Source organism: Mustelus asterias, unplaced genomic scaffold (genome assembly GCF_964213995.1).
Source record: "Mustelus asterias unplaced genomic scaffold, sMusAst1.hap1.1 HAP1_SCAFFOLD_2647, whole genome shotgun sequence".
NCBI classification, from domain to species: Eukaryota; Metazoa; Chordata; class Chondrichthyes; order Carcharhiniformes; family Triakidae; genus Mustelus; species Mustelus asterias.
Genome location: NW_027592592.1, coordinates 1 through 16,519, shown reverse-complemented (window position 1 = coordinate 16,519; position 16,519 = coordinate 1). Strand labels below are relative to the sequence as shown.

Here is a 16,519-nt window from a genome sequence, read left to right as displayed (position 1 = left end):
GAATAACAGATATCCGGGAGTGAGTTACAGACTGTAATCGAATCGAGGGGTTCGAGGTGGTTTATATATAGAATAACAGATACCCGGGAGTGCGTGACAGACTGGAATCCAATCGAGGTGTTCGGGGTGGTTTATATATAGAATAACAGATACCCGGGAGTGAGTTACAGACTGGAATCTAATCGAGGGGTTCAGGGTGGTTTATATACAGAATAACAGATACCCGGGAGTGAGTTACAGTCTGGAATCTAATCGAGGGGTTCAGGGTGGTTTATATATAGAATAAGAGATACCTGGGAGTGAGTTACAGACTGGAATCTAATCGAGGGGTTTGGGGAGGTTTATATATAGAATAACAGATACCCGGGAGTGAGTTACAGACTGGAATCTAATCGAGGGGTTCGGGATGGTTTATATGTAGAATAACAGATACCCGGGAGTGTGTTACAGACTGGAATCTAATCGAGGGGTTCGGGGTGTTTATATATAGAATAACAGATAGCCGGGAGTGAGTTACAGACTGGAATCTATTCGAGGGGTTCGGGGTGCTTTATCTATAGAATAACAGATTCCCGGGAGTGAGGTACAGACTGGAATCGAATCGAGGGGTCCCGGGTGGTTTATATATAGAATAACAGATACCCGGGAGTGAGTTACAGACTGGACTCTAATCGAGGGGTTCGGGATGGTTTATATATAGAATAACAGATACCCGGGAGTGAGTTACAGACTGGAATCTAATCGAGGTGTTCGGGGTGGTTTATATATAGAATAACAGATACCCGGGAGTGAGTTACAGACTGGATTCTAATCGAGGGGTTCGGGGTGGTTTATATATAGAATAACAGATACCCGGGAGTGAGTTACAGACTGGAATCTCATTGAGGGGTTCGGGGTGGTTTATATATAGAATAACAGATACCCGGGAGTGAGTTCCAGGCTGGAATCTAATCGAGGGGTTCAGGGTGGTTTATATAAAGAATAACAGATACCCGGGAGTGAGTTACAGACTGGAATCTAATCGTGGGGTTCGGGGTGGTTGATATATAGAATAACAGAGACCCGGGAGTGAGTTACAGACTGGAATCCAATCGAGGGGTTCAGGGTGGTTTATATATAGAATAAGAGATACCTGGGAGTGAGTTACAGACTGGAATCTAATCGAGGGGTTCGGGGTGGTTTATATATAGACTCACAGATACCCGGGGGTGAGTTACAGACTGGAATCTAATCGAGGGGTTCGGGGAGGTTTATATATAGAATAACAGATACCTGGGAGTGAGTTACAGACTGGAATCTAATCGAGGGGTTCGGGGTGGTTTATATATAGACGAACAGATACCCGGGGGTGAGGTACAGACTGGAATCTAATCGAGGGGTTCAGGGTGGTTTATATATAGAATAACAGATACCTGGGAGTGAGTTACAGACTGGAATCTAATCGAGGGGTTCGGGGTGGTTTATATATAGACTCACAGATACCCGGGGGTGAGTTACAGACTGGAATCTAATCAAGGGGTTCGGTGTGGTTTATATATAGAATAACAGATGCCCGGGAGTGAGTTACCGACTGGAATCTAATCGAGGTGTTCGGGGTGGTTTATATATATAGAATAACAGATACCCGGGAGTGAGTTACCGACTGGAATCTAATCGAGGGGTTCGGGGTGGTTTATATAGAGAATAACAGATATCCGGGAGTGAGTTACAGACTGTAATCAAATCGAGGGGTTCGGAGTGGTTTATACATAGAATAACAGATACCCGGGAGGGAGTTACAGACTGGAATCCAATTGAGGGGTTCGGGGTGGTTTATATATAGAATAACAGATACCTGGGAGTGAGTTACAGACTGGAATCTAATCGAGGGGTTCAGGGTGGTTTATATACAGAATAACAGATACCCGGGAGTGAGTTACAGTCTGGAATCTAATCGAGGGGTTCAGGGTGGTTTATATATAGAATAAGAGATACCTGGGAGTGAGTTACAGACTGGAATCTAATCGAGGGGTTTGGGGAGGTTTATATATAGAATAACAGATACCCGGGAGCGAGTTACAGACTGGAATCTAATCGAGGGGTTCGGGGTGGTTTATATATAGAATAACAAACACCCGGGAGTGAGTTCCAGACTGGAATCTAATCGAGGGGTTCGGGATGGTTTAGATATAGAATAACAAATACCCGCGAGTGAGTTACAGACTGGAATCTAATCGAGGGGTTCAGGGTGGTTTATATATAGAATAACAGATACCCGGGAGTGAGTTACTGACTGGAATCTAATCGAGGGGTCGGGGTGGTTTATATATAGAATAACAGATACCCGGGAGTGAGTTACAGACTGGAATCTAATCGAGGGGTTCAGGGTGGTTTATATATAGAATAAGAGATAGCTGGGAGTTGAGTTACAGACTGGAATCTAATCGAGGGGTTCAGGGTGGTTTATATATAGAATAAGAGATACCTGGGAGTGAGTTTCAGACTGGAATCTAATCGAGGGGTTCGGGGTGGTTTATATATCGACTAACAGATACCCGGGGGTGAGTTATAGACTGGAATCTAATCGAGGTGTTCGGGGTGGTTTATATATAGAATAACAGATACCCGGGGGTGAGTTACAGACTGGAATCTAATCGAGGGGTTTGGGCTGGTTTATATATAGAATAACAGATACCCGGGAGTGAGTTACAGACTGGAATATAATCGAGGGGTTCGGGGTGGTTTATATATCGAATAACAGATACCCGGGAGTGAGTTACAGATTGGAATCTAATCGAGCGGTTCGGGTTGGTTTATATATAGAATAACAGATACCTGGGAGTGAGTTACAGACTGGAATCTAATCGAGGGGTTCGGGGTGGTTTATATATAGAATAACAGATACCCGGGGGTGAGTTACAGACTGGAATCTAATCGAGGGGTTCGGGGTGGTTTATATATAGAATAACAGATACCCGGGAGTGAGTTACAGACTGGAATCTAATCGAGGGGTTCGGGGTGGTTTATATATAGAATAACAGATACCCGGGAGTGAGTTACAGACTGGAATCTAATCGAGGGGTTCGGGGTGGTTTATATATAGAATAACAGATACCCGGGAGTGAGTTACAGACTGGAATCTAATCGAGGGGTTCGGGGTGGTTTATATATAGAATAACAGATACCCGGGAGTGAGTTACAGACTGGAATCTAATCGAGGGGTTCAGGGTGGTTTATATATAGAATAAGAGATACCTGGGAGTGAGTTACAGACTGGAATCTAATCGAGGGGTTCGGGGTGGTTTATAAGTAGAATAACAAACACCCGGGTGTGAGTTCCAGACTGGAATCTAATCGACGGGTTCGGGATGGTTTATATATAGAATAACAGATACCCGGGAGTGAGTTACAGACTGGAATCTAATCGAGGGGTTCGGGGTGGTTTATATATAGACTAACAGATACCCGGGGGTGAGTTACAGACTGGAATCTAATCAAGGGGTTCGGTGTGGTTTATATATACAATAACAGATGCCCGGGAGTGAGTTACCGACTGGAATCTAATCGAGGTGTTCGGGGTGGTTTATATATAGAATAACAGATACCCGGGAGTGAGTTACCGACTGGAATCTCATCGAGGGGTTCGGGGTGGTTTATATATAGAATAACAGATACCCGGGAGTGAGTTACAGACTGGAATGTAATCAAGGGGTTCGGTGTGGTTTATATAGAGAATAACAGATATCCGGGAGTGAGTTACAGACTGTAATCGAATCGAGGGGTTCGAGGTGGTTTATATATAGAATAACAGATACCCGGGAGTGCGTGACAGACTGGAATCCAATCGAGGTGTTCGGGGTGGTTTATATATAGAATAACAGATACCCGGGAGTGAGTTACAGACTGGAATCTAATCGAGGGGTTCAGGGTGGTTTATATACAGAATAACAGATACCCGGGAGTGAGTTACAGTCTGGAATCTAATCGAGGGGTTCAGGGTGGTTTATATATAGAATAAGAGATACCTGGGAGTGAGTTACAGACTGGAATCTAATCGAGGGGTTTGGGGAGGTTTATATATAGAATAACAGATACCCGGGAGTGAGTTACAGACTGGAATCTAATCGAGGGGTTCGGGATGGTTTATATGTAGAATAACAGATACCCGGGAGTGTGTTACAGACTGGAATCTAATCGAGGGGTTCGGGGTGTTTATATATAGAATAACAGATAGCCGGGAGTGAGTTACAGACTGGAATCTAATCGAGGGGTTCGGGGTGCTTTATCTATAGAATAACAGATTCCCGGGAGTGAGGTACAGACTGGAATCGAATCGAGGGGTCCGGGGTGATTTATATATAGAATAACAGATACCCGGGAGTGAGTTACAGACTGGACTCTAATCGAGGGGTTCGGGATGGTTTATATATAGAATAACAGATACCCGGGAGTGAGTTACAGACTGGAATCTAATCGAGGTGTTCGGGGTGGTTTATATATAGAATAACAGATACCCGGGAGTGAGTTACAGACTGGAATCTAATCGAGGGGTTCGGGATGGTTTATATATACAATAACAGATACCCGGGAGTGAGTTACAGACTGGATTCTAATCGAGGGGTTCGGGGTGGTTTATATATAGAATAACAGATACCCGGGAGTGAGTTACAGACTGGAATCTCATTGAGGGGTTCGGGGTGGTTTATATATAGAATAACAGATACCCGGGAGTGAGTTCCAGGCTGGAATCTAATCGAGGGGTTCAGGGTGGTTTATATAAAGAATAACAGATACCCGGGAGTGAGTTACAGACTGGAATCTAATCGTGGGGTTCGGGGTGGTTTATATATAGAATAACAGAGACCCGGGAGTGAGTTACAGACTGGAATCCAATCGAGGGGTTCAGGGTGGTTTATATATAGAATAAGAGATACCTGGGAGTGAGTTACAGACTGGAATCTAATCGAGGGGTAGTTTAGAGATAGAATAACAAATACCCGGGAGTGTGTTACAGACTGGAATCTAATCGAGGGGTTCGGGGAGGTTTATATATAGAATAACAGATACCTGGGAGTGAGTTACAGACTGGAATCTAATCGAGGGGTTCGGGGTGGTTTATATATAGACGAACAGATACGCGGGGCTGAGGTACAGACTGGAATCTAATCGAGGGGTTCAGGGTGGTTTATATATAGAATAACAGATACCTGGGAGTGAGTTACAGACTGGAATCTAATCGAGGGGTTCGGGGTGGTTTATATATAGACTCACAGATACCCGGGGGTGAGTTACAGACTGGAATCTAATCAAGGGGTTCGGTGTGGTTTATATATAGAATAACAGATGCCCGGGAGTGAGTTACCGACTGGAATCTAATCGAGGTGTTCGGGGTGGTTTATATATATAGAATAACAGATACCCGGGAGTGAGTTACCGACTGGAATCTAATCGAGGGGTTCGGGGTGGTTTATATAGAGAATAACAGATATCCGGGAGTGAGTTACAGACTGTAATCAAATCGAGGGGTTCGGAGTGGTTTATACATAGAATAACAGATACCCGGGAGGGAGTTACAGACTGGAATCCAATTGAGGGGTTCGGGGTGGTTTATATATAGAATAACAGATACCTGGGAGTGAGTTACAGACTGGAATCTAATCGAGGGGTTCAGGGTGGTTTATATACAGAATAACAGATACCCGGGAGTGAGTTACAGTCTGGAATCTAATCGAGGGGTTCAGGGTGGTTTATATATAGAATAAGAGATACCTGGGAGTGAGTTACAGACTGGAATCTAATCGAGGGGTTTGGGGAGGTTTATATATAGAATAACAGATACCCGGGAGCGAGTTACAGACTGGAATCTAATCGAGGGGTTCGGGGTGGTTTATATATAGAATAACAAACACCCGGGAGTGAGTTCCAGACTGGAATCTAATCGAGGGGTTCGGGATGGTTTAGATATAGAATAACAAATACCCGCGAGTGAGTTACAGACTGGAATCTAATCGAGGGGTTCAGGGTGGTTTATATATAGAATAACAGATACCCGGGAGTGAGTTACTGACTGGAATCTAATCGAGGGGTCGGGGTGGTTTATATATAGAATAACAGATACCCGGGAGTGAGTTACAGACTGGAATCTAATCGAGGGTTCGGGGTGGTTTATATATAGAATAACAGATACCCGGGAGTGAGTTACAGACTGGAATCTAATCGAGGGGTTCGGGGTGGTTTATATATAGAATAACAGATACCCGGGAGTGAGTTACAGACTGGAATCTAATCGAGGGGTTCGGGGTGGTTTATATATAGAATAACAGATACCCGGGAGTGAGTTACAGACTGGAATCTAATCGAGGGGTTCGGGGTGGTTTATATATCGAATAACAGATACCCGGGAGTGAGTTACAGACTGGAATCTGACCGAGGGGTTCGGGGTGGTTTATATATAGAATAACAGATACCCGGGAGTGAGTGACAGACTGGAATCTAATCGAGGGGTTCAGGGTGGTTTATATATAGAATAACAGATACCCGGGAGTGAGTTACAGACTGGATTCTAATCGAGGGGTTCGGGGTGGTTTATATATAGAATAACAGATACCCGGGAGAGAGTTACAGACTGGAATCTAATCGAGGGGTTCGGGGTGGTTTATATATAGAATAACAGATACCCGGGGGTGAGTTACAGACTGGAATCTAATCGAGGGGTTCGGGCTGGTTTATATATAGAATAACAGATACCCGGGAGTGAGTTACAGACTGGAATCTAATCGAGGGGTTCGGGGTGGTTTATATATCGAATAACAGATACCCGGGAGTGAGTTACAGACTGGAATCTAATCGAGCGGTTCGGGTTGGTTTATATATAGAATAACAGATACCTGGGAGTGAGTTTCAGACTGGAATCTAATCGAGGGGTTCAGAGTGGTTTATATATAGAATAACAGATACCCGGGAGTGAGTTACAGACTGGAATCTAATCGAGGGGTTCAGGGTGGTTTATATATAGAATAACAAATACCCGGGAGTGAGTTACAGACTGGAATCTAATCGAGCGGTTCGGGATGGTTTATATATAGAATAACAGATACCTGGGAGTGAGTTACAGACTGGAATCTGACCGCGGGGTTCGGGGTGGTTTATATATGGAATAACAGATACCCGGGAGTGAGTTACAGACTGGAATCTAATCGAGGGGTTCGGGATGGTTTATATATAGAATAACAGATACCCGGGAGTGAGTTACCGACTGGAATCTGACCGAGGGGTTCGGGGTGGTTTATATATAGAATAACAGATACCCGGGGGTGAGTTACAGACTGGAATCTAATCGAGGGGTTCGGGGTGGTTTATATATAGAATAACAGATACCCGGGAGTGAGTTACAGACTGGAATCTAATCGAGGGGTTCGGGGTGGTTTATATATAGAATAACAGATACCCGGGAGTGAGTTACAGACTGGAATCTAATCGAGGGGTTCGGGGTGGTTTATATATAGAATAACAGATACCCGGGAGTGAGTTACAGACTGGAATCTAATCGAGGTGTTCGGGGTGGTTTATATATAGAATAACAGATACCCGGGAGTGAGTTACAGACTGGAATCTAATCGAGGGGTTCGGGGTGGTTTATATATAGAATAACAGATACCCGGGGGTGAGTTACAGACTGGAATCTAATCGAGGGGTTCGGGGTGGTTTATATATAGAATAACAGATACCCGGGAGTGAGTTACAGACTGGAATCTAATCGAGGGGTTCGGGGTGGTTTATATATAGAATAACAGATACCCGGGAGTGAGTTACAGACTGGAATCTAATCGAGGGGTTTGGGGTGGTTTATATATAGAATAACAGATACCCGGGAGTGAGTTACAGACTGGAATCTAATCGAGGGTTCGGGGTGGTTTATATATAGAATAACAGATACCCGGGAGTGAGTTACAGACTGGAATCTAATCGAGGGGTTCGGGGTGGTTTATATATAGAATAACAGATACCCGGGAGTGAGTTACAGACTGGAATCTAATCGAGGGGTTCGGGGTGGTTTATATATAGAATAACAGATACCCGGGAGTGAGTTACAGACTGGAATCTAATCGAGGGGTTCGGGGTGGTTTATATATCGAATAACAGATACCCGGGAGTGAGTTACAGACTGGAATCTGACCGAGGGGTTCGGGGTGGTTTATATATAGAATAACAGATACCCGGGAGTGAGTTACAGACTGGAATCTAATCGAGGGGTTCAGGGTGGTTTATATATAGAATAACAGATACCCGGGAGTGAGTTACAGACTGGAATCTAATCGAGGGGTTCAGGGTGGTTTATATATAGAATAACAGATACCCGGGAGTGAGTTACAGACTGGAATCTAATCGAGGGGTTCAGGGTGGTTTATATATAGAATAACAGATACCCGGGAGTGAGTTACAGACTGGAATCTAATCGAGGGGTTCGGGATGGTTTATATATAGAATAACAGATACCCGGGAGTGAGTTACCGACTGGAATCTGACCGAGGGGTTCGGGGTGGTTTATATATAGAATAACAGATACCCGGGAGTGAGTTACAGACTGGAATCTAATCGAGGGGTTCGGGGTGGTTTATATATAGAATAACAGATACCCGGGAGAGAGTTACAGACTGGAATCTAATCGAGGGGTTCGGGGTGGTTTATATATAGAATAACAGATACCCGGGGGTGAGTTACAGACTGGAATCTAATCGAGGGGTTCGGGCTGGTTTATATATAGAATAACAGATACCCGGGAGTGAGTTACAGACAGGAATCTAATCGAGCGGTTCGGGGTGGTTTATATATCGAATACCAGATACCCGGGAGTGAGTTACAGACTGGAATCTAATCGAGCGGTTCGGGTTGGTTTATATATAGAATAACAGATACCTGCGAGTGAGTTACAGACTGGAATCTAATCGAGGGGTTCAGAGTGGTTTATATATAGAATAACAGATACCCGGGAGTGAGTTACAGACTGGAATCTAATCGAGGGGTTCAGGGTGGTTTATATATAGAATAACAAATACCCGGGAGTGAGTTACAGACTGGAATCTAATCGAGCGGTTCGGGATGGTTTATATATAGAATAACAGATACCCGGGAGTGAGTTACAGACTGGAATCTGACCGAGGGGTTCGGGGTGGTTTATATATGGAATAACAGATACCCGGGAGTGAGTTACAGACTGGAATCTAATCGAGGGGTTCGGGATGGTTTATATATAGAATAACAGATGCCCGGGAGTGAGTTACCGACTGGAATCTGACCGAGGGGTTCGGGGTGGTTTATATGTAGAATAACAGATACCCGGGAGTGAGTTACAGACTGGAATCTAATCGAGGGGTTCGGGGTGGTTTATATATAGAATAACAGATACCCGGGAGAGAGTTACAGACTGGAATCTAATCGAGGGGTTCGGGGTGGTTTATATATAGAATAACAGATACCCGGGGGTGAGTTACAGACTGGAATCTAATCGAGGGGTTCGGGGTGGTTTATATATAGAATAACAGATACCCGGGAGTGAGTTACAGACTGGAATCTAATCGAGGGGTTCGGGGTGGTTTATATATAGAATAACAGATACCCGGGAGTGAGTTACAGACTGGAATCTAATCGAGGGGTTCGGGGTGGTTTATATATAGAATAACAGATACCCGGGAGTGAGTTACAGACTGGAATCTAATCGAGGGGTTCGGGGTGGTTTATATATAGAATAACAGATACCCGGGAGTGAGTTACAGACTGGAATCTAATCGAGGGGTTCAGGGTGGTTTATATATAGAATAAGAGATACCTGGGAGTGAGTTACAGACTGGAATCTAATCGAGGGGTTCGGGGTGGTTTATAAGTAGAATAACAAACACCCGGGTGTGAGTTCCAGACTGGAATCTAATCGAGGGGTTCGGGATGGTTTATATATAGAATAACAGACACCCGGGAGTGAGTTACAGACTGGAATCTAATCGAGGGGTTCGGGGTGGTTTATATATAGACTAACAGATACCCGGGGGTGAGTTACAGACTGGAATCTAATCAAGGGGTTCGGTGTGGTTTATATATACAATAACAGATGCCCGGGAGTGAGTTACCGACTGGAATCTAATCGAGGTGTTCGGGGTGATTTATATATAGAATAACAGATACCCGGGAGTGAGTTACCGACTGGAATCTCATCGAGAGGTTCGGGGTGGTTTATATATAGAATAACAGATACCCGGGAGTGAGTTACAGACTGGAATGTAATCAAGGGGTTCGGTGTGGTTTATATAGAGAATAACAGATATCCGGGAGTGAGTTACAGACTGTAATCGAATCGAGGGGTTCGAGGTGGTTTATATATAGAATAACAGATACCCGGGAGTGCGTGACAGACTGGAATCCAATCGAGGTGTTCGGGGTGGTTTATATATAGAATAACAGATACCCGGGAGTGAGTTACAGACTGGAATCTAATCGAGGGGTTCAGGGTGGTTTATATACAGAATAACAGATACCCGGGAGTGAGTTACAGTCTGGAATCTAATCGAGGGGTTCAGGGTGGTTTATATATAGAATAAGAGATCCCTGGGAGTGAGTTACAGACTGGAATCTAATCGAGGGGTTTGGGGAGGTTTATATATAGAATAACAGATACCCGGGAGTGAGTTACAGACTGGAATCTAATCGAGGGGTTCGGGATGGTTTATATGTAGAATAACAGATACCCGGGAGTGTGTTACAGACTGGAATCTAATCGAGGGGTTCGGGGTGTTTATATATAGAATAACAGATAGCCGGGAGTGAGTTACAGACTGGAATCTAATCGAGGGGTTCGGGGTGCTTTATCTATAGAATAACAGATTCCCGGGAGTGAGGTACAGACTGGAATCGAATCGAGGGGTCCGGGGTGGTTTATATATAGAATAACAGATACCCGGGAGTGAGTTACAGACTGGACTCTAATCGAGGGGTTCGGGATGGTTTATATATAGAATAACAGATACCCGGGAGTGAGTTACAGACTGGAATCTAATCGAGGTGTTCGGGGTGGTTTATATATAGAATAACAGATACCCGGGAGTGAGTTACAGACTGGAATCTAATCGAGGGGTTCGGGATGGTTTATATATACAATAACAGATACCCGGGAGTGAGTTACAGACTGGATTCTAATCGAGGGGTTCGGGGTGGTTTATATATAGAATAACAGATACCCGGGAGTGAGTTACAGACTGGAATCTCATTGAGGGGTTCGGGGTGGTTTATATATAGAATAACAGATACCCGGGAGTGAGTTCCAGGCTGGAATCTAATCGAGGGGTTCAGGGTGGTTTATATAAAGAATAACAGATACCCGGGAGTGTGTTACAGACTGGAATCTAATCGTGGGGTTCGGGGTGGTTTATATATAGAATAACAGAGACCCGGGAGTGAGTTACAGACTGGAATCCAATCGAGGGGTTCAGGGTGGTTTATATATAGAATAAGAGATACCTGGGAGTGAGTTACAGACTGGAATCTAATCGAGGGGTAGTTTAGAGATAGAATAACAAATACCCGGGAGTGAGTTACAGACTGGAATCTAATCGAGGGGTTCGGGGAGGTTTATATATAGAATAACAGATACCTGGGAGTGAGTTACAGACTGGAATCTAATCGAGGGGTTCGGGGTGGTTTATATATAGACGAACAGATACCCGGGGGTGAGGTACAGACTGGAATCTAATCGAGGGGTTCAGGGTGGTTTATATATAGAATAACAGATACCTGGGAGTGAGTTACAGACTGGAATCTAATCGAGGGGTTCGGGGTGGTTTATATATAGACTCACAGATACCCGGGGGTGAGTTACAGACTGGAATCTAATCAAGGGGTTCGGTGTGGTTTATATATAGAATAACAGATGCCCGGGAGTGAGTTACCGACTGGAATCTAATCGAGGTGTTCGGGGTGGTTTATATATATAGAATAACAGATACCCGGGAGTGAGTTACCGACTGGAATCTAATCGAGGGGTTCGGGGTGGTTTATATAGAGAATAACAGATATCCGGGAGTGAGTTACAGACTGTAATCAAATCGAGGGGTTCGGAGTGGTTTATACATAGAATAACAGATACCCGGGAGTGAGTTACAGACTGGAATCCAATTGAGGGTTTCGGGGTGGTTTATATATAGAATAACAGATACCTGGGAGTGAGTTACAGACTGGAATCTAATCGAGGGGTTCAGGGTGGTTTATATACAGAATAACTGATACCCGGGAGTGAGTTACAGTCTGGAATCTAATCGAGGGGTTCAGGGTGGTTTACATATAGAATAAGAGATACCTGGGAGTGAGTTACAGACTGGAATCTAATCGAGGGGTTTGGGGAGGTTTATATATAGAATAACAGATACCCGGGAGCGAGTTACAGACTGGAATCTAATCGAGGGGTTCGGGGTGGTTTATATATAGAATAACAAACACCCGGGAGTGAGTTCCAGACTGGAATCTAATCGAGGGGTTCGGGATGGTTTAGATATAGAATAACAAATACCCGCGAGTGAGTTACAGACTGGAATCTAATCGAGGGGTTCAGGGTGGTTTATATATAGAATAACAGATACCCGGGAGTGAGTTACTGACTGGAATCTAATCGAGGGGTCGGGGTGGTTTATATATAGAATAACAGATACCCGGGAGTGAGTTACAGACTGGAATCTAATCGAGGGGTTCAGGGTGGTTTATATATAGAATAAGAGATAGCTGGGAGTTGAGTTACAGACTGGAATCTAATCGAGGGGTTCAGGGTGGTTTATATATAGAATAAGAGATACCTGGGAGTGCGTTTCAGACTGGAATCTAATCGAGGGGTTCGGGGTGGTTTATATATAGACTAACAGATACCCGGGGGTGAGTTATAGACTGGAATCTAATCGAGGTGTTCGGGGTGGTTTATATATAGACTATCAGATACCCGGGGGTGAGTTACAGACTGGAATCTAATCGAGGGGTTCGGGGTGGTTTATATATAGAATAACAGATACCCGGGAGTGAGTGAGTTACAGACTGGAATCTAATCGAGGGGTTCGGGGTGGTTTATATATAGAATTACAGATACCCGGGGGTGAGTTATAGACTGGAATCTAATCGAGGGGTTCGGGGTGGTTTATATAGAGAATAACAGATACCCGGGGGTGAGTTACCGACTGGAATCTAATCGAGGGGTTCGGGATGGTTTATATATAGAATAACAGATACCCGGGGGTGAGTTACCGACTGGAATCTAATCGAGGGGTTCGGGGTGGTTTATATATAGAATAACAGATACCCGGGAGTGAGTTACAGACTGGAATCTAATCGAGGGATTCGGGGTGTTTATAAAAAGAATAGCAGATACCCGGGAGTGAGTTACAGACTGGAATCTAATCGAGGGGTTCGGGGTGGTTTATATATAGAATAACAGATACCCGGGAGTGAGTTACAGACTGGAATCTAATCGAGGGGTTCAGGGTGGTTTATATATAGAATAACAGATACCCGGGAGTGAGTTACAGACTGGAATCTAATCGAGGGGTTCAGGGTGGTTTATATATAGAATAACAGATACCCGGGAGTGAGTTACAGACTGGAATCTAATCGAGGGGTTCGGGATGGTTTATATATAGAATAACAGATACCCGGGAGTGAGTTACAGACTGGAATCTAATCGAGGGGTTCGGATTGGTTTATATATAGAATAACAGATACCCGGGAGTGAGTTACAGACTGGAATCTAATCGAGGGGTTCGGGGTGGTTTATATATAGAATAACAGATACCCGGGAGTGAGTTACAGACAGGAATCAAATCGAGGGGTTCAGGGTGGTTTATATATAGAATAACAGATACCTGGGAGTGAGTTACAGACTGGAATCTAATCGAGGGGTTCGGGGTGGTTTATATATAGAATAACAGATACCTGGGAGTGAGTTACAGACTGGAATCTAATCGAGGGGTTCGGGGTGGTTTATATATAGAATAACAGATACACGGGAGTGAGTTACAGACTGGAATCTAATCGAGGGGTTCAGGGTGGTTTATATATAGAATAACAGATACCCGGGAGTGAGTTACAGACTGGAATCTAATCGAGGGGTTCAGGGTGGTTTATATATAGAATAACAGATACCCGGGAGTGAGTTACAGACTGGAATCTAATCGAGGGGTTCGGGGTGGTTTATATATAGAATAACAGATACCCGGGAGTGAGTTACAGACTGGAATCCAATCGAGGGGTTCGGGGTGGTTTATATATAGAATAACAGATACCCGGGAGTGAGTGACAGACTGGAATCTAATCGAGGGGTTCGGGGTGGTTTATATATAGAATAACAGATACCCGGGGGTGAGTTACAGACTGGAATCTAATCGAGGGGTTCGGGGTGGTTTATATATAGAATAACAGATACCCGGGAGTGAGTTACAGACTGGAATCTCATCAAGGGCTTCGGGGTGGTTTATATATACAATAACAGACACCCGGGAGTGAGTTACAGACTGTAATCTAATCGAGGGGTTCGAGGTGGTTTATATATAGAATAACAGATACCCGGGAGTGCGTTACAGACTGGAATCTAATCGAGGGGTTCGGGGTGGTTTATATATAGAATAACAGATACCCGGGAGTGAGTTACAGACTGGAATCGAATCGAGGAGTTCGGGATGGTTTATATATAGAATAACAGATACCTGGGAGTGAGTTACAGACTGGAATCTAATCGAGGGGTTCGGGGTGGTTTATATATAGAATAACAGATACCCGGGAGTGAGTTACAGACTGGAATCTAATCGAGGGGTCGGGGTGTTTATATACAGAATAACGGATACCCGGGAGTGAGTTACAGACTGGAATCTAATCGAGGGGTTCGGGGTGGTTTATATAGAGAATAACAGATACCTGGGAATGAGTTACAGACTGGAATCTAATCGAGAGGTTCGGGATGGTTTATATATAGAATAACAGATACCCGGGAGTGAGTGACAGACTGGAATCTAATCGAGGGGTTCAGGCTTGTTTATATATAGAATAACAGATACCCGGGGGTGAGTTACAGACTGGAATCTGTAAAAGTTGGTGAAAACCATTCCGTTCTTGGCCTGAACCGGAGCTCTGGGGTGCGGCATCTGTGGCCCCTCTCCTGGGTGTCTGACAGGTGGAGGAGCACGGGAAGGGGGCATTGATACCTGGCCGCAGTGTTCTTGCACCTTGTTTGCCCGGGGGGCAAACTGAGCTTGTTTCGACCGTCCGAATCATCTCAGCCACCCATCCATGCCTCCCGTTCTGTCCCACCGTGCAGGTGAAAACCAAGGGCCCCACCAGAGGGAACCAGAGCACTGGCGGTGAGAATGGTAGCTCCCAACGTAGCAGCTCGCGCGGGGCAGGCAGTGACGTAAGTATCGTGTGGTCCGCCACCGTGTCAGATGCACAGGGTGTGGAGGTTGGGGGGCAGGGGGGTGGCAGGCGGAAGAGACCCTGCTTACTGCCCAGCATGCTCTGTGTGTCACACCGAGCATCAACTCTTTGTTAAACCGCCGACCGGTGGCGATATTTAAAGTTTGTTCCACGCCCTTGGCAGGCCGGGGTCAGCCAGAGCGCAATTGCTGCGTCACGGGAGCGTTCTGTTGCACTTTTTATTCGTCCAGCCTAACATTCTGAAACGTGTCCTCGCTGCGGTCCGCACCCCAGTTGAGCTCCCTCGCAGAGGACGGGTTTCGGGAGCGAGAGGGTTTTTAACCTCTCCCCGTCCCTGTCACCTCCTCCACTCTCGAAGCTTGTCCCACCCAAGGGCGATGGTCTCCAGTCCCGCGTACGACCCTCCTCCCATCCCCGAATCCTCCCTCACCGCCTCTGCTTCACTCCACCACTGGCAGCCTTTTGTTCTTCAAAATGTATCTTGGGGAAAAAATCATCCTCGTGTCGTTTTATCCATCGGAAGAACGGATCAACCTGTTACTTCAGGGAATGTCCATTGACATCTTGACATTTCCTCACACCGGAATCCACCCCGACACCCCTCCCTATCTCTGTAACCCCCTCCCTCCCCTCAACCCCCTCCCTATCTCTGTAACCCCCTCCCTCCCCTACACCCCCTCCCTATCTCTGTAACCTCCTCCAGCCCCTACACCCCCTCCCTATCTCTGTAACCTCCTCCCTCCCCTACACCCCCTCCCTATCTCTGTAACCTCCTCCAGCCCCAACACTCCTCCCTATCTCTGTAACCCCCTCCCTCCCCGACACCCCCTCCCTATCTCTGTAACCCCCTCCCTCCCCGACACCCCCTCCCTATCTCTGTAACCCCCTCCCTCCCCTACACCTCTCCCTATCTCTGAAACCCCCTCCCTATCTCTGTAACCTCCTCCAGCCCTACACCCCTCCCTATCTCTGTAACCCCCTCCCTCCCCGACACCCCCTCCCTATCTCTGTAACCCCCTCCCTCCCCTCCACCCCCTCCCTATCTCTGTAACCCCCTCCCTCCTCTTCACCCCCTCCCTATCTCTGTAACCCC

At 45.5% G+C, this 16,519-nt stretch overlaps 1 protein-coding gene across 1 annotated transcript in view; it reads left to right on the top strand.

Annotated features, from left to right (window-relative positions):
* Positions 1-15,403, top strand: part of LOC144489899 (fibrosin-1-like protein) — a gene marked incomplete at its 3' end in the record, with an annotated part of 34,693 nt that extends 19,290 nt beyond the window's left edge. The window contains exon 3 of the mRNA XM_078207731.1: positions 15,311-15,403. Within this exon, the coding sequence (XP_078063857.1) occupies positions 15,311-15,403 (93 nt within the window). The remainder of the gene's footprint in view (positions 1-15,310) is intronic.
* Positions 15,404-16,519: the final 1,116 nt, after the last annotated feature.